This window comes from Equus caballus, chromosome 4 (assembly GCF_041296265.1).
Source record: "Equus caballus isolate H_3958 breed thoroughbred chromosome 4, TB-T2T, whole genome shotgun sequence".
NCBI classification, from domain to species: Eukaryota; Metazoa; Chordata; class Mammalia; order Perissodactyla; family Equidae; genus Equus; species Equus caballus.
The window spans coordinates 105,986,790-106,013,038 of NC_091687.1; the positions used below are offsets into that span (position 1 = coordinate 105,986,790).

General features: G+C 54.7%; 1 protein-coding gene and 3 long non-coding RNA genes across 8 annotated transcripts; 2 read left to right on the forward strand and 2 right to left on the reverse strand.

Annotated features, from left to right (window-relative positions):
- Positions 1-1,589: 1,589 nt before the first annotated feature.
- Positions 1,590-3,107, forward strand: LOC138923843 (uncharacterized). The gene is made up of 2 exons (XR_011438027.1): positions 1,590-1,954; positions 2,771-3,107. It is a non-coding gene; the product is annotated as an uncharacterized lncRNA (long non-coding RNA).
- Positions 1,868-9,923, reverse strand: LOC138923842 (uncharacterized). The gene is made up of 4 exons (XR_011438026.1): positions 9,860-9,923; positions 4,859-5,027; positions 3,628-3,776; positions 1,868-3,065 (listed from the first exon to the last, which is right to left on the reverse strand). It is a non-coding gene; the product is annotated as an uncharacterized lncRNA (long non-coding RNA).
- Positions 3,515-6,641, forward strand: LOC138923846 (uncharacterized). The gene is made up of 3 exons (XR_011438030.1): positions 3,515-4,813; positions 4,911-6,046; positions 6,502-6,641. It is a non-coding gene; the product is annotated as an uncharacterized lncRNA (long non-coding RNA).
- Positions 9,924-17,567: 7,644 nt separating the features above from the next.
- Positions 17,568-26,000, reverse strand: ZNF467 (zinc finger protein 467). 5 transcript variants are annotated; one of them, XM_023639928.2, is made up of 5 exons: positions 25,813-26,000; positions 23,434-23,507; positions 22,867-22,983; positions 21,953-22,066; positions 17,568-19,416 (listed from the first exon to the last, which is right to left on the reverse strand). In XM_023639928.2, exons 2-5 carry the CDS (start codon positions 23,465-23,467, stop codon positions 17,924-17,926), a joined length of 1,758 nt encoding a protein of 585 aa, XP_023495696.1. In that variant the 5' UTR covers positions 23,468-23,507; positions 25,813-26,000; the 3' UTR covers positions 17,568-17,923. The 5 variants fall into 5 exon arrangements, with proteins under 5 accessions (XP_023495696.1, XP_023495695.1, XP_070121278.1 ...); XM_023639927.2 differs by lacking the exon at positions 25,813-26,000 and adding an exon at positions 25,455-25,667; XM_070265177.1 differs by lacking the exon at positions 25,813-26,000 and adding an exon at positions 25,232-25,332.
- Between the last annotated feature and the right edge of the window lie 249 nt (positions 26,001-26,249).

Here is a 26,249-nt window from a genome sequence, read left to right on the forward strand (position 1 = left end):
CAAGGGCCTCCTTAGATTTTGTGCCCTGGCACCTCGCTTCCCTCACCCTAGTCCCAGCCTTGGCCGAAGGGGTTAGAAGCAAGGTCAAGGGCTCCAGTTGAGGAGCTCGTGGGCTGAGTCAAAGAGGAGATCTCTTCGGTGTGGTGGTGCTGAGATCCTTCAGCCCAGGGAGTCGGGCAGGAACTCAGAGGCCCTCTGGCGTTCACAGTGCGCTGAAATCCAGGGTTGCGGTACAAGCCCCAGGAGTCCGGATCCCAGGGGAGGTGGCTTGGCTTGGGATGGAGATAGCAGCTTCTTGGACTCGTCCTTAATTGATGTCTTAAAGGGCCCTTCCTCCCGTTGGGAGAAGCCAAGCTTGAAGCGGGCTCTGAGGACTTGTCTGGAGGTGCTGGTCCCCCAAGAACTGCAGCTGGGCCTCTTCAGGCGGGGAGGAAGCAGGCTCTGCTTCCACTGGCCCTGACTTATCTCCCAGTCTCTCTCTGCTAAATCACCAGCATTTCAGGGACTCCTGGGCTGGGGACTTAAGCCCAGTGTGGAAGAGCTTGGTCCTTGGAATGAGAAGGTGGAATATCTCCTCCCAGGGGTGGGCGGGTTCTCCTTTGAAAGCTGGGAATGGGGGAGATCCACCTTTCCGAGGTGGGCATTCCAATGGGATGGGCCTCCATACATGTGGTGTTGGATCCCCAGGCTAGATTTCCCTGAGCAGGGGTCTCTGCTCTCTACCAGCCCTGAAGCAGAGAGAGGGGCCGTCCCTCCATCAGCTAGCGTCACTCTGGGGCTCGTGATAGACAAACTCTGAGCTCATGAGTAAAGCTGCCGGGAGAAGTCGGGCCTTCACTGAGGGCTGCCACACCAGGGCCTCTTCACGGGCACTAAGTGGGCCCAGGTAGGAGCTGACGTGCAGTACCTGCCACAGGGCGTCCAGGTTGCTGAAAAGTTCTGAAAAGGGTCATTTCTGCTATTTAAACACCTGGCGCAACACGAAGTAGCCATTGGCATTGAAGCAGATGGTCCAAAAGAAGACCTTGCCACACTGGCAGGCATTTCTCTAAAAGCAGGTCATGGGGAAAAGGTCTTGGCGGGTGGACTTCTTCCAGCCTGATTTGGCAATGTGCTGAGGTAGGGGAAGTGTTTCTCAGTCCATGTCTAGAAGTCTGACAGTCACGTGGCTCCTCTCCATACTGAAGGCAAATTGAATCATATCCATGTAGGAGTGCAGAGTCCTCCTGGACACAGTCCTGCCAGGGGTCTCCTCATCCTTAAGGGGCCCCACTCCAGGGAAGGCTCTCCTTGTCTTCCATTTCTTGCTCAATCCTGCTGGGGCCCAGTCCATCAGAGCTCATCCTTCCAAGTCAAGAGGGAAGGCTGCCTCACCCCACACAGCTCTCCCACGTTTGCCTAGATTGGCTCCAGGTGGTCCAGGAAGAGTCGCATCCTTAGCCGCAGGCATTGGCTTCAGGGTCTCAGTTATCACTTCTACCCTTGTGGCATCATTGCTGGTTTGGTTTGGAGGATGGTTCTGGAGGGCCAGCTGATGAGGATGAACTTATAGGGCCTACCACTGCCACTTTCTTTTCCTTTCGCAGTAGGGAATGCAATGATGCTTCGAATAAGGCCTCTCTGTGGATGGACAGCACCTGCGTGTTGGGCAAGGTGGAATGTTAATAACCTTGACCCCAGATGGAAATCTGCAAGGGTCAGACTCTGCCACACCCTTGGAGGCCTATGTCTGACTGAGCTCCTACTGAGCTTTGGGCCACTTAGGCCCCTCCATTGCTTTTTCATCTGAAGACACAGGAAGGGTCAAGCCTCCATCTTCTGAGAATCAATGGCCAAGGGGCACGGAGCGGGGAGAGGCTGGTTTTTATCATGAATCTATGATTTTATTTTCCACTGAACATCACAAGAATGGACCCTCTGAACCACCGCTCTTGCTGCTGCTGCTGCTGATGAGGTAGGACTCTGGGCTCCAGGCTCCTTCAGCATGTGGGTACAAGCCAGGGTCCAGTACAGCATCTCATTCAATAGGAAACTAGGCCAGCTGGGTCCTCTGGTGGTGGGAGAGGAATAGGGGATACCAGGAGTGGAAGGCTTTCTGGGCAGGGGGCTGGGGAGCCTACTTGATGTTTTTAATACTATTTGTGTAAGCGAAGACTAGCATATCAGGATTCTTTTGGTTGCAAGTTCAGAAGCCCAACTCAACTAGCCAAGATGAAAAGGGGAATGTATTGGCTCATTGAATTCACGGGAAGGTGTGTCAGATGGGCCCTTCTGGAGGCAGGTAGATAGAGGGGTAAGAGACATATTGGGAGGTAATTCCTGTGAAAAAGAAAACATACTTAGACACGATTCAGATCTGACACCTCTGAAGGGGAAGTGGGAGGAAGCAGAATCATGCAGGTAGAGCCTCAGACCACCACCCACGGTCTCAGCCAGCCCATGGGGAGCTCTGATGCAGAGATCCACACTGGGCAGAAATGGCCAGGCCTGAGTACCAGGCCACACTCTGTCACTGGCTGGGGTCTTCCTGGGAAGAGTTTGGTCGTGGCTCACAAGTTAAGGTGGATCCTGAAGGCACCACCAGCTGCAGGTTCACAGTGCCCTGTACTCACTGCGGAACGGTGTTGGTTTGGAAGGGAAATCCAAGTGCATCTCCACGGTTGCCACACAAAGGCAGAGCTACAATGTGGCCTCAGGATGCCAAGAGTCTATGGTACATCTGATACCCCAGTTTCCTCCATCTCTCATGCCTGCTTTTCTCTGTGGTCAGCTCTGTTCTCCGTCACTGAAGATCCATCTTGTCCATGTGATAAGAAATACAGCCCACGAAGCCTTGCAAGTCTGACCTTGTGTGGCCTTTGTTGCCCAAGAGGCAACATACTCTCTGGTGCAAAGTTCAATGTCCTGGGGAAGGGTTCCAGCTGAGCTAGCTGGGCTTGGCTTCTCACCTGGACCAATCGGCTAGTGCCAGGGGGCAGGACCATGAAGAACATGGCATCTCCATCCTGCCATGTTGGTGAAGCAGGAAGAATAAGGGGGAAGCTTCTCCCAGAAGAACAGCTACACTGGATAAGTGAAAAATAAATGTCTGTTCTAAGCAGTCTCTACATCTCGCCTCCACTTCCTCACGCGAACTTACCCTCAACCACTTGCAATCTAATTTTTGCTCCCGCCACTCTACTGAGGCAGCTTTCTAAGTAATCAACAGTGATTTCATAATTAATAAACCTGATTGTCCCCTAGGAACTCCCAGTATAAGAGTTGTCAACATGGGGCTGGTTCTAGTTACAGCGCCCACTGCAGCAGAGGCCTCTTGGGTTTGTCTGTCCAACCTGGGAACCAATGACCACCCTCTTCCCTGGAAACTTCCATTTCTCCCATAAATAGGGGTGGGACATGATGCTTGTGTTAAAACCATGTCAACCCATCCCCTTGGTCACAGTTGATTAAACCCAGGATAAATCTGACTTTAGCTTAGCCAATCAAATTGCAGGAATTTGGAACTGAGAATGTCAATTGTTTGAGTGACTACACCGGTAACTGGTCAATATGGAAACTGTGGAAAAGCCACCTTCCCCATGCCACATGAATGAAGAAGCAGGAAAGCTGGTCTGCAGAGAAGTTTACCTGAGAGAAAGCATTTGTTTGGGGTGTACCAGTGGAGCAGAAGCAGAAGGGTGCCCATCCAGAGGGTGCATTGCCCTCATTAGGGGACGCTGAGGCCTCACATGGCCCCACACAGAGAGCAGGTGACTTAGAAGAACGCAGCAAGCACCCTGTGAGAGAAAAAGTCAATATTGCAGCAGTATCCTGCCACACAGGAGACACTCGTGCCAGATGATGGCAATGCCCCCAAATGAGGTCTTTTCTCCTCCCCTCCACCCTGCCGTCCCCCCGGGGGGGCAAATGGGGCACAGGGAGTGACGAGGAAGAGGGAAGGACAAGGTGGGGAAACACTGAGACCTGGGCCTCCTTTCCATCTGTCTACCAGATGTATAGGTCAGCCCTGAACAGAATGGGGACAATCTTCAAGGTGGATGAGATATTAAGTTTGAGGTGAGGTTAGGTCAGGCCAGACTCTTTAATAACAGAAAATGAGACTATTCAAACTCTCAAAACATATTAGGATCCACCTCTATACGGTCCAGGAGCGGGTGCAGCAGACTGTTGACGAAGATGGGCGCCACTCCTCCCACCCCGTCCGTCTGCTCCCTGCTTTGCCGTGTGACTTGGTGGAGTGGTTTCCCACCTCTTGAACCTGAGTTGGCCTTGTGACTTGATTTGATGAAGGGAATGTGGCAGAAGTGACATTGTGCATGTTCTGGAGCCAGGTCTGTACAGATTCTGCTCCAGCCTCTCGGAATACAGAGCTACCCTGTTAGGAAGCCCAGGGCAGCCTCCTGGAGGAGAGGAGGGGCCCGTTGATAACCAGCACCAGCCGCCAGCCACGGGAAGGGGGCGATCAGGGACTATCCAGGCCCCATCAAGCCCCAAAGCCACAAAGATTCCTTTAAGTTCACAAAAGACCTCAGGCAAGACCAGCCAAAAACCAGTCCACAGGACCCGGCCCCAGCTGCTAACCCACAGAACTGTAGGCAAACAAGTGGTGGTTGTTTCCGCCACTTGATTGTGGAGTGATTTTTTGCACAATAATGGAAACTTGGTACAGTGGAGAAGATGGATCCGACAGAATGGGTTTGAGTATGATGATGGAAGAAACAAAGTTGCTCCTTGCTTGTCACCTACACAGTCCCACTCGTTCAGTTAACCAGCTACATTTGCAAAGGCAGATCCCCACAGTGACGCCACACAGGTATCCACTGCTTTCCCAGGCATTCTCAGGCGCCTCAGTACCTACCTGACTTCAAACGCTCACTTGCGTTTCTGTGTGTCTCCCTTGTCCCACTCAGCAATGGTTCCCCAGCAGTCACCTCACAGAACTGTTGAAAGCTCAGAACGTTCTCTAAACCCTGATGGGTGCTGACCAGCACCGGTCCCAGGAGAGGAGGAGAAGCCTGTGACCTGGACTGGAAATAGAAGTGGGGGTGAGCGGGGAGCTATCTCTGCTGTCTTTCCTTCCTGAAACAAAGCACAGCAAAGCCAGACGGGACACAGGAGTGTGCGGGCCGTGCTGCAGCTGTGAGATGCAAAGGGGGAAGCTTCTCCCAGAAGAACAGCAGACTGTTCCACATAGAGGAGGGTAACTCAAGAGCTCCTACTGCAGAAGCCCTGGCTTTCTGGTTCCCACCCAGGCAGGCCCTCCCAGGGGTGCCCTCCTGCCTCCAGGCCCAGCCAAGTGGGTGGGCTTTGATCTAGGTTTGGAGGCGAGGGGAGGGGTTCGTCTTCCTAGACCCTCAGCTCACTTAGTCATGGGTTTGAACACCCCACCCTCCCAGGCCTGCTGAACAGGAAGGGAATGCAGGGCTGGCCGCTTCCTCTCGCCCCACAGCAGTTCCCAAAGTGCCTTCAGGCCCCTCCTGTGGTAGCAGCAGCCTAGGCCCAGGTCACAAGAAGAACGGGGCACCTGCTCGTAGGGCCTGCCCTGGCAGAACTGTGGATTCCATCCTCCCCTCCCTCCCACCATCAGTCCCCATGGGAACCGCTCCTTCTCTAGGCCGATGTTCTCTTCTGCGCGGGATGAGGGTTAAAATTAGTCAGAGAGCAGAGATTCTTAAGCCAGCTTCAGGAACCATGAGGCCCACAGCCGCCAGAGGGGGGAGGGCCGGGGGGGGGGGGGCCATGTACCCTCTGAAATCACGTATGTACTGTTGTTTCTGTGCACATTTTTCTGGGGAGGACCTTAAACATCTTAACAATGTACCTGGTGGTCCACAGAAGGTTAGGAAGCAATGGTCTAGACAATTCCCACCCCCCTCCCCACTAATATTCTTGCTCTCCTCCTCTGTACCCTCTCCTGAGCTGTGGTACTCTCCTCCTGAGTCTGTGTGGCTGTCTTCTCGTCAAGTCACACTGTATAGAGCGTCTGGAGGACCCCCGATGAAGGCCATAGGTTACAGTAAAGCTGCTAAATGAGAGGAGATGCAAGGTAAGTGAATATATCAGTCGGTTAACTCGGATAGTTGCATCGAACAGCAAATTTAGCTTTAAGCTTCCCTGCAGCCAAGGGAAAAAATGGATGGCCAAATACTTATGCTCTCTCCAGGATCTGTGCTTTGGCTGTTAGTGTGACTTAGTGCAAAGATGTGACTCTGAGAAGGTGGATTCTAGGCAGGAAGGCTCCCTAGGAGGGGAGAGATTTCGAGATGGGTGGGCCTTCTAAAGGCTCTTCTTCCAACGACACAGCTTGGCAAGCACACAGTGAGCACTCACAGTGTCAGGTCCTGGGAGTCCACACACTAAACCCCACACCTGCCCTGGAGCTGCTCCCATTGCCTGGGGAGACAAGGTTCTCACACCATAATGGCTTTGCCGGGGAAATGAGGACAATCACCCCTCTCAGAAGGGACCTCAGAGAATTAACAAGAGTTTCGGTCAAAACAGGCATGCAGTGAGTCTCAGGTACGTGGAGATGCAAGCATGTGAAGATGGCATCTGCGAAAGCGACACACAGTGGCACCAGATCCCGGCAGCTGGGGCCTCGGGAAAGGCCAGCGAGGAGGGACCTCCATCTGGGAAATCAGGTGGGTGGGTGCTTCATGACGGGGAAACAAGGAGGCAAAGTGGGGAGGTGGGAAAGACTGGGCACACTGGGGAGACAAGAACAAGCTCTGCCAGTGGTGAGGGAGGGTTTGTACCAGGAGGTTTGGGAAACAAGTTGAAAGGTTTGTTGGGCCAACTGCAAAAGGCTTTGAATTAAAACCACAAACGTTTATGAGTGCTGGCTGGGCCATGGGTGCCAGGCTGGGTGCCAGGGAAGCTCCCAACCCACAGAGGGAGATGGACGCATCCACAGCAGACACAAGACAATGTGCCAACCACTATGGAATTTGGATATTCCAACTGAGAGATGCCTTTAAGTTAAAGGAAATGAATGGAAGTTTCTAAACTGGGGAATAACTAGCTAAGAGAAAGACCAAACTAATAGTTGAAGGATAAATTGGAAAGTGAGAGAAGCTGAAGGCCAAACCTAATAGAAGAAGACATCGATAGTCTAGGTGGTCCACCAGCCTGGACCTGGGTGGATGGTGCATTGGGGAGCAAGTGCAGCGTGGAGCATACATCAGGAAAGCATAAGCATGCTATGGATGAGAGGCCCGTCGTTTTGGAGGAAAGGGTCCCGAGGACTCAGCCCACTCGGAGAGAGTTACAGGCCTTCTGGGAAGGAGCTGGGGGCACGAGGGTCTCCTGAAAGCTCTCCAGGGAAAACTTTGAGAGGAGAAATCCCGAAAGGAGAAAGGGGCCTCTGAAACACGAAGTAACTGCCTTGCTGGGCTGGAGGGGAGCCCGGGTTCTGGCTTCTGTAGAGCCTGAAATAGAATCCAATTTGTGATGCCTCTAATGATGTTACATAATGACGTTACATAAGCCCATGACGTAAATGCATGTCCTGGTATTGACCAGGAACGGCCTGCCCTGAGCTGCCCTCATCCCAGCCCTGAAGCCCTGTCCTCTGTCAGCGGCCAGAAAATCTATTTCCTAAACGCCTCTGTCAAGCCCTGTCTGACGGCACTGCCTCTGTCTTGAGGACCCCTAGTACCCTCTTCCTCCTCGCCCCTGCTTCTCAAGTCCCAGGGTCAGAAGAATCTTTCACTCCTGGAGACCACTCTGTCCTCTGACCTGCTCACCGGCCCCGCCCCGCTGCAGTCTCCCCATCCCCTCTGTCTCAAGATGCTGCCCAGAAGCCCCCCCCCCCTCAGCCCATCTCTCTCAACGCCTCCCCCCAAGCTCCCCTTCGAACCTGCTTGCTGCTCAGAGGCAGCGTCAGCCCCGTGTGGCTGCTCCATCCCCTGTCTGCACAATAAGCCGGGCAGCAGGCCCGCCCACACACGCACAGCACACGGTTTACAGACACGCTAAACAACACACTCCTCTCTGACGGAGGAAAGCTCGGCTCTCAGCTGCTCCTACAGTCTCCTAAGTCATCTGTGCTTTTTCTTTGTTTGCTGTCATGTCAAAGCTATTTTACTGTTACAGAATCAAGAAAACATAAATCTAAAAAATCGCTCGTCGAATAAAGGAACATGAAGCAAAATTTTTGTTATCTTTTAGCTTTTTGGAACCCCACGATGCATCTCCAGAGCTAATCTCCCAGCCTATCCCACGGAAGCGCAGGAGCTCTGGGGAGCGTAAGCCCTGGGGTCCAGGTCCACCGCCCTGCCTCTGAGCTGAAGGGGGCTGTCCCAGCTCCTTCCTTCATCCATCCAGCCGGCCCTTCCCCTCCAACCCCAGGAGCCTGCATTTCAGTCTCTCCTCCTCCAGCTTTGGCACAGTATCTCTGTGAAGGTCCCTGTTATGGGTTAAATTCTGTCTCCTAAAGAGACCTGTTGATGTTCTAACCCCAGTACCTGGGAAAGTGACCTTATTTGGAAATTGGGTCTTCGCAGATATAATCAAATTAAGATGAGGTCATTAAGATGGGCCCTAATCCAATATGACTGGGTCTTTATGAGAAGAGGGGAAGAGGGGCCGGCCAGTGGAGTAGTGGTTAAGTTCGTGTACTCCGCTTTGGTGGCCCGGGGTTCCACCGCTTGTCAAGTCACGCTGTGGCAGCATCCCACATAAACTAGAGGAAGATTGGCACGGATGTTAGTTCAGGGCCAATCTTCCTCACAAAAAAAAAAAAAAAAGAAGAAGAAGAAGAAGAAGAGGGGAAGAGACACAGAGACAGACACACAGGGAGGGAAGGCCGTGTGAGGATGGAGGCAGAGATTGGAGTGACGCGTCTACAAGTCAAGGAACAGCTAGGACTGCCGGCAACACCAGAAGCTGGGAGAGAGGCCTGGAAGAGCTCCTCCCCAGAGCCTTCAGAGGGAGCGCGGCCCTGCCAACACCTTGGTGTTGGACTTCTGGCCTCCAGGACTGAGCAAGAACACATTTCTCTTGTTTTAGGCCCCCAGTTTGTGGTGCTGTGTTATGGCAGCCCTGGGCACCAACAGTGCGTGTGGTGAGGGAGTCCCGTAGCGCAGACCCAGCTGCTTCAGCCCTGCCCCGTGTGTGTGCAGGGGGAGGCGGGCAGGGCCGGCAACTTCCAGGCAGTTCCCAGGTACCAGGGCCCGGAGACAGGGCGGCTGCGCGTGTCACAGCAGCATGTGACCCTAGGCTCTGGGCCCAGGTTCCTTCCCATCTGTTCCATGAGCACATCCTGCGATTCTGCCACGTTCCCCCCACACACTTCCTTCCTCGTGTCCCCTCAGGGCCACCTGTCTCTCTGTCTCAGGGGACATGAGACACTTGCCTGGACACCAGAGCCTCGTCCCCTGCCTCTGCTCAGGATGTCACCATGAATGTTTACTGTGGAAACAGCTTCAGCCTGCGCAGCCTTCCTAACTACTTACAGTTACAGCTCACAGCTACCCTTCGATACAGACTCCCAGATCCCCGCCTTAGGGCCACTCCATCCTTCACAATCTGGAAAGGAAGCTTCTGGAAAGGGAGCATTTTGCAACAGACACCCAAGCTCACTTTCAGCTGCTTTGTGCTTTTTCTCAGGCATCTGCCGCCTGGAATGTGGCTTGCTGTCTTGAGCGCTGAGGCTGGAGCCCCTTTTCCTCTTCCAGGAGACAGGCCTGCATTAACTTGTGGCGAGTGTGACCACACTGCCTAGCTGGCCGAGGGCCTAATCCAAGGAGGTGTGGTCTCAGTGATTGACCTCACCTCCCCAGAGACGCCTCCGGGCCCTCCAGGTGTAATTCATTGCTTCCCCCTCTTTGTCCCATGACCCTTCGCACACTTCTCTTACCTGTTGACCACTAGATCCGCCCACTGAGCGCCTCGAAGCCCAGGAATGTGAGGGTCCTCTCTGCAAGGAGACAGCAGAGTTTGGAGTCTCAAAGTACAGGTTCTGGGGACATGCAAATCGAACCCACTGTGAGACACCACCTCACACCCATTAAGATGACTGCTATCAAAAAACCAGAAAACAACAACTATTGGTGAGGATGTAGAGAAACTGGAACCCTTGTGCGCTGCCGATGGGAATGCAAAATGGTGCAGCTGCCTTGGAAACAGTGTGGCGGTTCCTCAGAAAATTAAAAATAGAGTTACCATCTGATCCAGCAATCCCACTTGTGGATACACACCCAGAAGAACTGAAAGCAGGGACACTAAGAGATACTTGCACACCCATGTTCACAGCAGCAGTATTCACAATAGCCAAAAGGTGCAAGCGACCAAATGTCTATCGACGGGTGAATGGATAAACAACGTTTGGTCTATACATATAATGGAATATCATTCAGCCTTAAAAAGAGGAGGGAAATCCTGTGACATGCTACAACATGGATGAATCTTGAGGACATCACGCTAAGTGAAATAAGCCAGTCACAAAAAGACAAATACAATATGATTCCACCTACATAAGGTCCCTAGAGTAGTCAGATTTGTAGAGATGGAAAGTAGAATGGTGGGTGCCAGGGGCTGAGGGCTGTGTGAACGGGGAGTTATTGTGCAATAGGTACAGGCTTTCCGTTTTGCAAGATGTATCAGTCAGGGTTCTCCAGAGAAAGAGAACCATTAGGAGTGCATCTACACATATGGGAAGGGCCAACGATGCAGTCTGAAAGCCCTCTGCTGGCTAAAATGCCTCTTACTGAGGAGAGGGCAGTCTTGGTTCTATTCAGGCCTTCAACTGGTCGGATGAGGCCCACCCACATTATGGAGGGCAATCTGATTTACTCAGAGTCTGCCAATTTAAAATGTTAATCTCATTCAAAAACACCCTCACAGGGGGCTGGCCCCATGGCCGAGTGGTTAAGTTCACGCGCTCTGCTGCAGGCGGCCCAGTGTTTCGTTGGTTCGAGTCCTGGGCGTGGACATGGCACCACTCGCTCATCAAGCCACGCTGAGACAGCGTCCCACATGCCACAACTAGGACCCACAATGAAGAATATACAACTATGTACCGGGGGCTTTGGGGAGAAAAAGAGGAAAAAAAAATCTTTAAAAAAAAAAACAGAAACATCCAGAATGTTGGGCCTCATCCAACATTATTAAAAATAATAATTTTTTTAAAAGCCTCTAGAATCAAACCACTGAGTTGCTTTCACCACAGACTACAGTGTGACTGTATATAAGTTACTCAGACTCTCTGAGCCTCTCACCTCGTCAGAAAAACTCAACCAAGGACAATGATGCCCATCCACAGGGTGATAGTGAGAAAAACGCAGCAACACTTGTAAACCCTTAATTTGTAGAGTACTAAGTGGTGGAGACATTTTAGTTCATGACTGTTATTATCATTTCCAGCATCTAACAGTGCCAGACACACAGCAGATACTCAAGGCATGTCTGCTGAATGAAGGAATGACCTTGTTCAAGTGACTTCATTGCTCTGTGTCTCAGTTTCCTTATCTATAAAATGGGGATAAAAATGGTAGTTATTGTGAAGATTGGCTGTGTCTGTATATATGTAAAGAACTTGGGTTGGGGCCTGGCACATAGCAAATACTAGGTAAATATTAGCTACCATTATTCTTAATGGTAATTACTACAACCCTTTCTCGTACTGCCTGCCCCGTCCCTCGGTAGCCTCTCTGGAGTGGCTGACACAGGGAGGTGTGACACAGGAGCCAGCCCGCTCTGTGAAGTGCTGTGGAAGAGGGCAGTCCCGATTATTCCGTACCTTGCCAGCAGAGGGACTGGAGGTGGGTGCCCTGGAGAGGATAGTTTTCTCTGCACTGACACGGAGCTATATGACCCCTTCTCCTCTCAACGTGATTGTTGTCAGTGCCTAATCTGCTGTAGTACCACACCTGATCGCACTCCTTAGGGCTTAAGTACACGTCGTCCTGCCTTTTTCCCAGCTCTCCCACCTCCTCTTGGTCTATTCCAGTCCTAGCTCCCTCCAAGACTCACTCGGCACCTCCTGCTTGCAAAGCCGTCCCTGACTGCCCCAGCCCACAGCCTCCCCTTGTTCTGAACTCCTCCAGCACCTGCATTCGGAGGAACAGCCATACCACCACATGTGATGCTCTAGGTGTTTTGTGAAACTCAAGCCTTCTCTCCCTTGCTCTTAGGTGTATAGCTCACCTGAGTCTGTGGCTACTGAAAATTCTAGAAAATGATAGCAGTGAGATAGCTGTTTCCCAGCTCCACTTTTGAGACGGGGTGGAGGTGGGATGCAAGTTCAGGTTTGTGAGTCCGGGGCCTGGGCTTTTACTTATTCTGGGGCTCTCCTAGCGCACCGAGAATTCAGGGCCCCAAAGTGACCAGCTGCTTATCTAACATCTGGATTCCAAATGACAAGAGGGCGACATCTTTCGTTCAATTCCCTATGTTTACACCAGGCTGGGTAGACTTTAAAGGTCAGCCAGTCTCAATGGTGAATAATTAAAACATCGGAGTGTCCCTGCCTGCTGAGTCGGCCAGGCCGGGGAGACATAGGGAATCCTTCTGACTCGAGATTCACAGAGACGTTGGGCCGGCCACACCAACGGCAGTTCTCTCTGTCCAACCCTGCCCCCGGAGAGGGAGGCGGTACAGGAGGTCAGGCCACACGGAAGGCTCCTTGTCTTACAATCGTGTGATAGGCAGACTTCCCTAAAGCCTGGATAAGGATCTCGCAAGTCTGCCCACTTCGTGTTGCTCATTCCATCGCTGCCAAACGTCCTCTTTATTGCTAATTTACTTTCCCAAGCATGGTGTTACCTAGATGGACAATAGGAGCATTCTGAGCATCTGACTATCTTCTGATACAATGTACACGGGCCATATGGTTTATGCAGAACACATGAAGCTGGCTCCTTCACTGACCATTTACCCTCCTGCTCAAAGTGCAATGGCAGCAACAACTTAGGAACAGAGCTCGTGGGTGCTTTGGGTGCCTGTTCGTTGGTCCAGCCGAGCCACAGGGATGGTCTTGGAGCCCCAGGCAGGGAAGAGGCTCTGCCTTCTGACCATGGCTGTGCTCCCCTGCGGAGGGCAGCATGCTTGCCTTTCTCCACCTCTCCCCCAACACAACGGGCATCACCAGAATGGCTGTGGGCTGGCTTCCAATTAAGACCTCCCAGGTCTTGGGTCTTTAGATGAGTTGGAGTTAGAAGAGTGGGATAGGAAGGAGATGGAAGCCCAGGAAAAGGACTAAGAGGAAGGGCAAGTGTCTGCCAGACAAGCGAGAGTCTCTGGCTCTTAGGTGTACAGATCGCCTGAGTCCATGGCCACCAAAAATTGTGGAAAATGACAGCAATGCGATAGCTGTCCCCTAGCCCACCCTTTTGAGATGGGGTGGAGGTGTGTCACAGAGGACTGTGGACTCTAATAAAGTCTAAGCCATGAGGAAAGACCAGGTGGATGCCTGGGGGCATTCAGGCCTCCGCAGTGTTTATCACCTCCATGGACCTTTACAATGTAGGGAAATTTGCCAGACAGCCATCACTTTAGTGATTAGTGAATTTGGCCCCCATCTCCTTCATAGGCAAGAATTTGGGTCTGTGGGATGGAAAAGCGTTTTCTAACTTGTTGGGAGTTCGTTCTCCCAACTATCAGGACAGCTGGGTGGGGCTCTTGGACAGACTCCAGGCTGTCACCCAGGCCTGGAGCTGCCCTCCTCACTGACCCTAATAGCATCCTAAACGAGCCACTACATGAAAAACGATTACGAATAGAGTTTCTGTTTGGGATGATGAAAAGGTTCTGGAAATATATTTGTGATGTCCACACAACATTGAGAATGTACTTAATGCCACTGAATTATATACTTAAAAATGGTTAAAATAGTAAATTTCATGTTCCGTATATTTTGCCACATGAAAAAAAAAGATTGGGAGGGTCTGGCCCTGTGGCTTAGTGGTGAAGTTCACGCACTCAGCTTTGGCGGCCTGGAGTTCTTGGGTTTGAATCCCGGGCTTGGACATACATACCACTCATGGAGCCATGCCATGGCAGCATCCCACATACAAAATAGGGGAAGATTGGCACAGATGTTAGCTCAGGGACAATTTTCCTTAAACAAAAAGAGGAAGATTGGCAACAGATGTTAGCTGAGAGCCAATCTCTCTCACCCAAAAAATAAATTAATTTAAAAAATTAAAAAAAAAAACAGATTGGTAAGCACAGGTTCTGTGGAGGTTAAGAAAGGAGGAGGGATCATAGATTGGGGATGGCTGAGAGCTGAGAGGACAGGATGTGAGGAACAGAGCAGGACTGTGAGGGGCATTGAGGGAGAGGTGTGTGAGGAGAAGACAGGTTGGAGCCTTCCTCTCTCTTCTTCCATCCACAAATGCAAACCCTGTCTCCACTCAGCCCCGTGTTCAGGTGCACGTCTTCCACAGAGCTCTCTCTGTTCCCTCAGCTCTCGGAGCCCCAGAGTCACTCAGCACCAGTGTCCTGTTTCATGGACATTCATATCTCATCTCGTCACATCGTGAGCTCCTATGGACACATGACCTGGTCAGACACCTCTGTATTGGTCACATGGCTGGTACATAGTGGGCACGCACTGGGTACTCTATACCCAATGGTGACTATCAATTGCTTTTTGGAACAAGACTGGGGAAAAATCAATCAATTTTAACTAATTAATAAAACATGTCTTTTCTATATATAACAGTAAATTTGTGCTTTACTTCTCAGAGCATTTTCACATACCAGTACATGGTTCTAAGGTAAAAAGGTTGATGCTTTACCAAGATAGTCATACCCTGGGCTCATATCTGGGTGGCGTGGGGGGTATATATCAGTTTCAATGAGACCACCACTGTTCGAGTCTTGAACTCCTCCCTGGGAACAGCCCTCAGAAACCCCAGTTCTTCATTGCAGACACAGTGCATTGTTTGGCACGTCTTCTGTTTTGATTACCACCAGGCTTGACATGAAATGACTTTTGACTATTTGCAAACAAGCTCAAAGGACAAACATACGCCTCATCGAGAAGATTCAAGAGAATGTGAAATCCTAGAAATGCCTCGCACATGGAAAGTCTCAGCAAATATGCTGCAGGATCTAAAAGCTGTTCTTACACAAGAATCCCAGAATGTTTAGAGAAATATAAACATTGGTTCAACCAGCACAAATGTTGCTTTCACGTGCTTGAATTTAAAAGTTTAGCTGAATCACAACCTCAGTGCCTAAGAGGCCAGGAAGCGACTTCAAAGAATGAAGCCAATGGGGAGTGCGAGGGCCAAGGCACTGCCATTCCTGTCCCTTAGTATGAAGAGGCCAGCTTCTGCTCAGCCCCAGCCACCAGCTGCCAGATCTTCCAACTTTTCACGAGAGAAGCTGAAGTCCAGATTTTCCTGTGAAATTTCCAGGTATTTAAAATGCTGCTGGGGCCAAACACAACAGCTTCTGTTTACGGCCACACTGCCACATTCCCCAGGAGTCACCTACTCATTCTCGGCCAAGGAGCCTAAAATCTCACGGCGTTCACGCCCACCTTTTCCTCCCCTCCGCACCCCACAGAGAAAGAGGCGTCCCAGCCAAGGTCAGTCGCTCACCCGCGTCCAGTCTCACTTCCTTCCACCGTCTCTGGGCCTCTGCTTTCGTGACTCCCATGCAATCTGAATCCGCCCCAACTGCCCTGAAGCCGTTCTCGCCAGGGTTGCCGATGACCTCCTTGCTATGAAGTCCAGAGGGTTTGGACGTTCTTCACTTCTGTGGTCACTCGAAGCCCTGAGCTCTTGACTTCTTCCTCTTTCCTGGAACACTGTCTTCCCTGGGCTCCTCTGTTGCCTCATGGGGTTTTCCTCTCCATTCTCTGGCATACCACTCTCTACACCACCCCCTGAATATTCGTGTTCCATGGGGTTCTGTCCCAGGCCCCTCTCTGCCCACTCCACACTCATTTCTTGGGGGAGATGGTTCAGTCTCCCATAGCTTCAGAAACTTGTCAATGGTTCTCAGATCCGTTTATCTCTAGCTCCGCTCCTCTTCCTACTGGTCACACCAACTCAGCAGATCCAAGACTGCTCCCCCAGCATGAAACTGCTCCTTCCGTGTTGCCCCTCTCAGGGGAAGGCCACTGTCCGGTAGTCAGTCACTCCAGCAGAAATCAGGCCAACGTCATCAACTCCTCCATCTCCCTGTCCACATTGGTCAACAAGTCCTGTACCAGCTGCCTTCTAAGTGTCTCTTGAATCCAGCACTTCTCTCCCTCTCCTCTGACACAACCGTGGTCTGTGGTCACCACCACGTGTCACCAGGACTGCTATGTGCTGATCTCCAGTCTCACTCCCTCCAGCCAGCCCATCCTTCCCAGGCAGCCGGTCATCTTTCTAAAACACATCATGAAAATGTGATCCTGTTCCTGCCCTGCCCTACCCCTCCCTCGGCTTCCAACTGCCCTTGGATAGACCAAGCTCCTTCATTTGTGCTAAAGGCTTTCCTCACCTGCCCATTCTATCTCTGGGGCTACTTCTCGGGCCTCTCATACCCTCTTACTCTATGCCCCAGCCATGCTGGACTTTGGTCCTCTGCGAACACTGTCCTCTCTGATCTCAATCGTCATCTACTCACGGCCATTCTTCAGGCTTTGTTTTAGGAGTGTCCTCATCCTGTCAACATCCCGTGACCTCTCCTAGATTTTGGATGCCCTCACTGTGCACTCCAAGAGCCTCTGTGCTCGCCCTCTCCCAGCACTTCTCGTGTTTCCTGTAAGCTCTCTGAGGGTAAGGACCCATCTGTCTTGCTTACCATCGTTTCCCATGCCTAGGGCAGTGCTTGGCACATAGTAGGCACCCAGTAAATGCTTGCTAGGGTTTTTTTTGGTAATAGTGATGCTAGAATTGGAAAGGGCCTCAGCTCTCATCAACATCAACAATCTTATTGTAATAAGAAAGCAGAGGCCCAGGAAAATGAGTGCTCTGCTCCAAGTCCTACAACAGGCAGTGGGAGGGTCAAAGCCAAGACTTCTCATGCCGAGTCTGACACGTTCCCCATCATCTCACCCCTCCCCTTCACTGCCAGCCCCCGGGGCTCTCCTACCTGCCCAGACTGGGGAAATGCAGCTACAGAGGCATCTGTATCAAGCAGCCGTCATAAAGACAGAACCTTAGAAAGTGTGGGGGGAAAGCCACCTTCATCTGCCGTGGACGTCCTTCCAGGCAGGAGGGCAGGTGGGGCTGCTGCTCTGAGATCCCTTTGGGAGAGCTGCCAACAGAGGCAGAGCACCAGAGCTCCAGGTGGCACTCCGCCCGTCTCCATGGGGATGGCCAAAGGGCATCCTGCCCCCCCTCTCTGCATTCTCTACAGTTCTAGCCTTCAACACCTGGCATGAGAAATGTACGCTAGTTCCTCCCTTGTCAAATTTCGGAGCTAGGAGCAGGGAGCAGGGTAGTGGTTTGGCAGTTAGCTGTGTCGTATTTTGATTTGGTAGAGCCGATTGCCAGCAGCTGGTTAAATTTAACTCACCCAGGACAGGAAGGGAAGGGTGTCTGTGTGTGGACTTAAGGTGGGAGAGTGGATAAGAAGAGTCAGGGGTCCCTTCCCCTGGCTCATTTAACAGCCCCAGAACCTTCAGGTTGTAATTTTAATGACACTTTAAGTACACAGATACATTCTTTCCTCCCCCCTGTAAAGGTTCCTGACTCAGTCAGCCCTTGGCCAGGGGTGGTCCCGAAAAGTCTGCTTTCTGATGGGGTCTCTCGGGGGGAGTCTTCCAAGTTCTCAGGCCTGAACTGTTCCCAGCAAGGGTTCACTCTTAGCATGGTCTGTCATAGAATGTCAAAGCTGGTTGTCCTTTCCAGACTTCTCCCCAAGACTGAGAGGGAAGGAAAATGGGCAGCAGTCCACGCCATTGTCCTCACGCGCCCAGATGTCGGGCATGGGTCTCTCGAACCAGTGGGCCAAGGAAGGGTCCTGATAACCAGGCTCAGAAGAAGAGCGGAGGCGCGGCTACCTCAGCGGCAGTGGGCCAGGCTGGGGCCGAGAGGTCAGCATCGGAGGCCGGGTGGGCGACGTCGCCGTGGATGCGCTGGTGCCGCACCAGGTGAGTCTTGCGGCTGAAGCTCTTGCCGCACTGCGGGCAGGAAAAAGGGCGGGAGCCGGTGTGGATGGCCTGGTGGCGGACCAGGTTGGTTTTAGAGCTGAAACTGCGGGCGCAGACGGCACAGGCGTGGGGCCGACTGCCCGTGTGCACCGCCTGGTGGCGCCCTAGGTGCGACTTGCGGCTGAAGCGGCGGCCGCACTGCGTGCAGGCGAAAGGCCTGGCCCCGCTGTGGGCCCTGGAGTGGGCGACCAGATTGGGCCGCGAGCCGAAGCGGCGGCCACACTGCGCGCAAGCGAAGGGTCGTTCACCGGTGTGCACCCGCCGGTGCCGTGCCAGGTGCTGGCCGTGGGCGAAGCCGCGCCCGCAGTCCGGGCAGAAGAGGGACCGCTCGCTCGCGGGAGCGCCCTGGGGCGCCGCTGTGCTTCGGGGCACGCCGGCCAAGGGCTCGGCAGCAGCGGGGTCCACGGTGGCGCCCAGTGCGCACTCTTCGCAACCGAAGGGGCGCCCCTCGCTGCGGTGCAGACGCTGGTGCGTGGCGAGGTTCTTCTTCCAGCCAAAGCTCAGGCCGCAGTCGGAGCAGGCGAAAGGCTTAGGCCCGGGCGGGGACGGAGTAGGGGACGGGGCAGGGGAACTGGGCGCGTCAGGAGAGGGCGGGGTGCGGCCGGCCGCTTCGTGCACCCTTTGGTGCCGCACCAAGTGCTGCTTGTGCGTGAAGCTGCGCGCGCACTGCGCGCACTGGTAGGGCCTCTCGCCCGTGTGGATGCGCTGGTGGCGGATCAGGTGCGTCTTTTTGCGAAACCGCTTCTCGCACTCAGTGCAGGGGAAGGGCCGCTCGCCCGTGTGCGTCTTCTGGTGCGAGCCCAGGTGTATCTTCTGGCTGAAGCGCTTGCCGCACTCTGCGCACGGGTAGGGCCGCTCGCCGGTGTGCGTGCGCAGGTGGCGGGTCAGGTGGGCCTTCTTGCTGAAGCGCTTGTCGCACTCGGAGCACGGGAAGGGCCGCTCGCCGCGGTGGCTGCGCTGGTGCATCAGCATGTGCGCGCGCTGCGTGAAGCTGCGGCCGCAGTCCGGGCAGGCGCAGGGGCCCTCGCCGCGGTGCAGCCTCTGGTGCAGCCGCAAGGTCAGCTGGTCCCGGAATCGCCGCTCGCACTCCCCGCAGCCATAGGGCTTCTCGGAGGCGGGGGCCCACCCCGCCAACGCAAGCCCACCCAATGCCCCTGGGGCGCCCGGCTCCAGCTTATACGCGGTGGCCAGAGGCCCCAGGTCAGGCGCGGGAAAAGGGCCGGGGAGTAATGATAGATGCTGGGGCCATTCGACCTCCTCTTCGGCCTCCTGATCCTCTTTTTCCACCTTCACCTTCCGAGTCATCCACTCGTCGCCTAAAAAGTCAAAACAAGTCTATCAAGCCCAACGTTTATTTATGTAATTTTTTTTCCCCAATACAACCACCACCTCCTGGAGCCCTGCAGTCTGGCTTCTGCTCTCTCCACTCTACTGGGAGGTTCCTGGGGATGACCAAATCCGGGCATCACCGCCCAGTCCTCCTCCTTCCCTCTCTGCGGCCTGGGACGGCGGTGAACCCCTCTCCAGGCTCCCGTGTCTTGTCTCCAGGAGCGCCTCTCCTGCCTCTGTAGTAGCATCGGCTTACTCTTGCGCCCCTGAAGACGAATGTTGCTCAAGGTCCAGTCCTCAGGCTTCGGCGGGGTTCATATGCCCTCCGTGGCCACCCCCAACCTTCCTGTCCAGCTGGCTCCTTTATGGAAAACCACGGTCTCTCATCTCCTGTTGAGCAGCTCCCGCCACATCCTGCAAATTGGCTGCCGCTCAGCAGGCTTATCACCAAAGACCTGACCTTCCCAGACCTACCCGCTGACTTGAACAGCGGGACTTCAGTCTCCTTCTCCCAATCGCTGGCCTCGGAACCTCGGAACCTTGCCTCTCATCTTTGAGCTGCTCTTGCTCTCCAGCTGCCCCTGGTGGCCCCAGGGGACCTTTGTCGTCCTCCCTGTTGTCTCTCACAGGGCCCCCGCCCAGCCCCCACCGCTCTTCCATTTTTGCTTCTTCGGCCAGGTGGGAAATCTCAGTGTGGGAAGAGGACTTGAGGAGGCGATGAGTGGTGCCAACCTCTGGAGAGGCAGGGAGGCCCCTGGGGAGCAGGTCTGAGATGTGTTCTGCTGGAGCTCTGGCCCTCTTGGGCACTGCAGTGGCCCAGCCAAGAGGAAGCAGCTCAGGGCCCAGACCTGGAGTGTCCACTTGGTTCTCCTCTGCCACTAACCAGCAGTATGACCCTGCCTAACTTACCTGCTTGAGCTAAGTTTGTTGGTTTGCTTAGGTGTAAGGGTTGAATTAATTCACAGTTCCTAACCTGGGGCCACATCACAGTCTCCTGGGGAACTTTTACAAAATGCGTCCATGGCAGCAGGGTGTGTGAATCTGGTCTCTTTCTTTCCAGCTCGCAAAGTGCTTCGTCTTTGAGAACCATTGAACCAGATGATCTGAGTTCCTGTCTGGCTGTAAAAGTCTATAATAGCTTGATCCTTGGTTACATTACACATGGATCGTCACAATTAGATTTACTCCCAGTTTCTTTTACTGATTCATCAGTTCCAAACAACTATTTATTCTACTGTGATATCGCTTTCATTTTCATTGTGCCACTCTTCTACTCAAGAACCATCAATAGCTCCCTATTATTTACAGGATAAAGTAAGTTCTAGCTGTGTCTGAGGTTCACCCCAACCTAGTCCAATTTTCTTACTGCTCTCAGGCATAAACCCTTCACTTCAGCTAAGCTGGTGACAGTCACATGTCAACGTTCCTGCCTTAAAGCCTTTTCTCAGCCTAGAATGTTTTCCCATCCTCCACCCCACCCTCATCAGAGCTGAGGTCTACACCTCTCTCAAAATGCAGCACAAATGAACAAAATCTTTGAGAAATCCAGTGCATGAGGATCTCTTATATAAACACCTATAGCACTTACTGTTAACACTTGTACACTTATTGTGACATGGTTTTATTGTTAGTTTTTCTTTTAATTCTTTATTCCAGTTCATATTAGTGTTATCTTGACTGGATTTTAGCTTCTGGAGGGCAGATGTCTTGTGTTCTATTTCTTTATATGTCTAATAAAAATGACGATTGCCACCATTTGTTGAGTGCCAACTGTAGATGACACAGTCTATACACTGTCAGAAACCTTCACAACCTTGGAGTTACTCTTATCCCTGTTTACCGGTGGACAAACTGAGGCTCTTGGAGGTGAGGAAGCCCATCCAAGATCATTCGGCTAGAAAATGTTGAGCAAGGATTCAAACCAGGGTCTGTGTCCGTGTAGAGCCTCTTTCCACTCTATCTCACACAGCCTGGACCTAGTAAGGGCACTAAATAAATCCTAGTGGAACAAATGACATCACTCAGGCAAAAGATGCTAAGGTTGGTGGTAGTGGAAGGAAGTGAGGAGCAGGATTGTGGACAGAGACTCAATCGCTCGATTGCCCTGAGTATGGGGAAAATGAGTCAACACAACAGATTTGGAGCATATGGGTACCACCGAGATCAGTAGGGTTTTGGGGGAGGGAGCACGTCTAGGGAGAGACAATGAAAAGGTTGATCAATGCCATATGTCTTCCTGGGAACAGTAATTCAAGCAATCAACAAGTATTCCTTAGACTGGGGGAGATAGGAGGCGAAGTTAGGACTGCTAGAGGATATTGAGGTGAGGGTGTGTTTCTCTTGGTGACCAGCCTCTCTGATTCCTGTTGTCTATGGATTCGGAATTCCCTCTGACCTCTACAGCAGAAAGATGCCAGGGCCTGACTCATCTTGAGCTGGAAGGGTCTGGAGTGGCCGCCCCATCAAATAGCAGCTGTGGAGCCTGCAGGGCCCCTGTTGGGTTGGAGAGATGGGAAGACTCACCTGGGCAGGAGCCTGTGGGCTCAGCCTTACGTGCTGTGCGCACCTGGCCTCCTCTGCAGGGAGCCTCAGCTTGTTCAGTGTGGGCGCCTTCCTCCAGTCTGGGGGCCTCATGCCCTGGCAGAGAACAGGACACCTCAAGGACTCCGCACACATCACAGATGGACAGAGGCCCCCGCTGGTGCTAGACAGCAGGGGCATTTGAAACCCCAGTCCCACCGGCAAGGCAGGATTGGGTCCCACATTGTACCTGCATGAACTGAATCCCCAGCTGCCCCAGGGCAGCCTCAGGCTCTGTCAAGCAGCAGCTGCAAAAGCCACAACTGGGAGGAGTTTCTGGAATAAGTGCCTCTAAGACGGTGGAAGCAAGGCGCCGTCCTTGCCCTGAAGCTTATGTGAGGCTCCTAGGAGGAGGGCTGGGGACCTCCCAGCCACCAGATGCACCCCCGTTCCAAGGCAAGTCATTGGAGAAGATTGGGATGTCAAAAAGCCAGGCGAGCCCCTTCCTTAGATATCTTCTCCCGGCATCTGCTTAGCCACCTCCGCCACTGCTATCAAATCTTGCTCAAATCTTAACTTCCCAATGAGGCCTACTCCCACCACCCTATTTAATCCGACAGCCTGTCCATCCCCACTTGCCGCGGTCTCCGGCCCCTCACCCTGCGTTATCCCCCCATAGCACACATCCTCTTCTAACACTGTTTGTAAGTGCACTTATTTTTACATGTGTTGTTTGTTGACTCTGCCCTCACTAGGGTTAAGCTCCTGGAAGGCAGGGATCTCTGTCTAGTTGGTCACTGAGGTATTCCAAATGCCTAGAAGAGCACGTGGCACTTTGTAGGCGCTCAGTAAATACTCGATGAAGAAAGGAAGGAAGACTCCGCCTGTGCCACCATCCACGGCCTCCACTTACTTACCTGCGCCCATGCCCAGCGCTCTGTCTTCCTGGGGAGAGGACATCTGCCCCTGGGCATGATGGGACCGTTCCCCAGGCTCACTTTGGGGGGCCATCTCCGGCTGTCCCACAGAAAATCCTGTAACAGGCAGAAGGATGGGTCCAAGTAAAGCATCCAGTTCAGAACAGGTGATCAAAGGCCGGGGCTCTTGCCCTCCCCAGCCCACCCAAGGGGCTTCTCCCAACTGGCTCAGGAAGGGAGGGTCTCTAGCCAGCACGGACAGGGGACAGCCAGGCTCCCCTGGCCAGATATCAACCTCAGCCCCTTTGTGAGTCAAGGGCAGGTGATAGAAGAGCTAGGATAGATTCAAATACCCTGGTGCTGTGTGAGTACGCATGCGCACAGACAGTCTAGCACAACCTCCAACATGGGCCAGCCATTCACACACACCCTCTGGGGTCTTGGGGTTGCAGTCTCCTGAGGATGGCTCTGCCCTCTGAACTGTAGGGAAGCAGCAGGCCTAGCACGCCCCTGAATCCTCCTACTTCCCACCCCACCCCCCAAGTTCCTCCAGTTCTGCTGGCTCACCCAGGGAGCTGAGGGCCTCCAAGGTCTCTCTCATGGCAACCCAGGGAGCTCTTCCTGGGGTCAGGCCACAGACCCTAAGGAGAAAATACATCCTCTTCAGATTCTTCTCATGAGAGCTTCCACCTGGGCCCCAGCTCTGCCCAGGCTCTCCCCATCAGCTATCCCCAGGAGCTCCTAAGCAGATGTCCCCAGGTACAGGTGAGGGCAACAAGGAAAGATGGCTTTTAAAAAGCAAACAGATCTTTGAAGGTGGCCCAAAGAGAAGGCCTTGAAGCCATTTCTGCCAGCTCGGGTCAGCTCTTGAATTCAGCGCACCCCCTCACCTGGCAGGTCTCAGAGCCAACCCCAGCCCATCAGCGCTCCCCACCCCCACCGCCTTGCCTGGGGGTGTCCGGAATCAATCGATTCTCTGGGGAGAGTGTGGAGGGTGGGAGACCAGGGTGGGGAGTAGGGAACTTCAGCTCCTAGGCCCACCAGCTGTCACTGAAGGAGCTGGTGAAATAGGAGCCAGCGAGGGGCAGATGAGAGTGTCACTCTTGGGCAACTGGTGGGGGAGCCCCCCCCCCGGAGGGTCCCCGCTGAAGGCAAGAAATGGCTCTTCCTTCCTCTCCCCAAAACCCTACCTCAGAACCAACGTCCCTTTCCGTGGGGCTTCCCCAGGCAGGGACACCCCGCCCTCGCCCTCGAGCCCCTATCCCTGCTCCTCTTCCAGCGGGTTCCCGGCCCCTCCCCCAGCAGACTCCCCTCCCCCCAATCTCTCTGGCAGCCTTCCCTCTGCCCCTCCCTTCTCCCTCTGCCTCTGCCTTCCGCCCTCTCTCCCCACCGAATCTGGCTGGCTCCCCAGCTCCGCCCCCTGCCCCGCCCCTCCGGCTCCTCCCACTGCCCGCAGCCAGCCCGGCCAACCCCTCCCGGCCCCCTCCCGGCCCCCTCCGGTCCCCAGCCACCGCCCCCTGACCCTCTGCTCTGGGCAGTCTCCAAGGCAGCGCTCCCCTCCTCCTCCCCTCTCCCTTCCCTCCCGGCTCCATCCCCCTCCCCCGGCTGCACACCCTCTCCCTTCCTTTCCCCTCCTCTTTTCCTTCCTCCCCAACACCGCCCTCTGTCTCCCCTCCCCTCTCCCTCTCCTCCCCCACTCCGGTTTCCCTTCCTTCTCCTTTCCTCTCTTCACCTCAGTTCCCTCCCTCCTCCCCTCTCCCCAGCCTTCCTCCCCCCTCTCCCCACACTACCCTCCTCCCTCCCTCCTGCAGTTCTCCTTCCCCTCCGAGGCCCCCGTCTCCCTTCCCCCTCTGCCTCCCCAGCAGGCTCTCGCTTCCCTTCCCTCCCGGTCCCCAGTCCCCAGAACCGTTCTTCCCCTCCCCCTTCCAGTCCGCTCCCCGAGCTCCCCCCGCCCCCCGTCTCCTGTCCCCCAAGCCTGTGGGGCTGAGGCTTACCGCTCACTCCGGACCCTCTCACCGGCCCTGCCCCTCCCCACCCCTGCCTCCCAGCACACCTCCGCTTGCCCTCCCCTCCCTCTCAGTGGTTCCCTTCCCCATTCCTGCGCCCCACTGACTTCTCACCCCTCCCAAGTTTTCCTCCCGACCAGACCCCTCCCGTCCCACCGCCGCGCCTCCGTGCGACCCGCAGAGCCTCTCCGCCCGGACCTCACTCCGCGTCCCGGCCCCTCCCTGGCTCCGGGCTCACCTGTCAGCCCTTCTCTCCCGCCCCTCCCAACCGGCCCGATCCCCGCGCCAGGTTTTTCCTCCCCTTCCCCCGCGGCCCCCTCCCACACTCCCTCTCCCCTCCCCTGAGACTCCCCACTCACTCTTCTCGTGAGCTTCCCATCCCCTTCCCACCGGACTCCCACCGGCCCCTCTCCCAGCCCCGCCGGTCCCTCCAGCTCCCTTCTCTCCTCCACCACCCTGACTCCCCAGCCCTGCCCTCCCTCCTCCAGCCCCTGCCCCTACCCTGCTCCTTCTTTCCCCTCCACCCCACCCCACCCCCTCCTGCGCTTTCCGCGCCCCCGCCCCCGCCCCCGGGGCTGTCACCTGCGCGGAGCGGGCAGTGACTGAGTGTCGGTGTGTAAGGGGACGCGGGCGGGGCCGCCAGCGGCTAGGCGCCTCCACCGCCCGGACCTGGCTGCCGGCCGGCCGGGTCTCCCCGCTGCTGCCGGGACCCAGGCGCCCCGGCCGGCTCGGCTCGCGATGGCGCCCGCTGCCTGCAGTTCGGGTGCGGACCGCCCGAAAGACTGACAGACTGACAGCCCCGAAACTTCGCGGGGAGGGGAGAGGAAAAGACGCGGAGGGAGCGGGAGCGGGGAAGCGGTGCCCTGGAGGGGGAGGGGAGCGAGGAAGTGGGAGGGGAGCAGGGGGGCACCCGGTGGGGAAGGTAGGGGGCAAGGGTAACCTGGAGCGGGGTCGCGGGAGGGCGCACAGCAGGGTTAGGCGGGCAGGTGACGTCTGCAGGGACGACGGCCGGAGTAGGTGATGGAAAGTGGGAGCAAAGGGACGGGGGGAAGGGAAGAAGGGGGAGGGAAGGGAGGAGTGTGGGGGAAGGGTGGAGGAGGGAGAGGAGGCACGGAGGAAGGGCACTCGGGCTGCGAGGGGGGGTGCTCGCGGGCGTCGAGGGAGGAGCCAGGCAAAAGGTGGAGCGCGGGGGTGGGGGCGGGGGAGGCGTGAGGAGTTGGGGGGAAGAGGAGGGGGTGTGTTCGGGGGAGGGGAGCCAGCGAGTGTCTGCGCTGCTGTCTGTGAATCGCGAGTGCCCGCGGGCGTGTGTCTGCGCCGCGCTCCCGCGGTGGGATCGAGTCTCCCGACCGTCGGTTGGTGGGGTCGGTCTGGGAAACT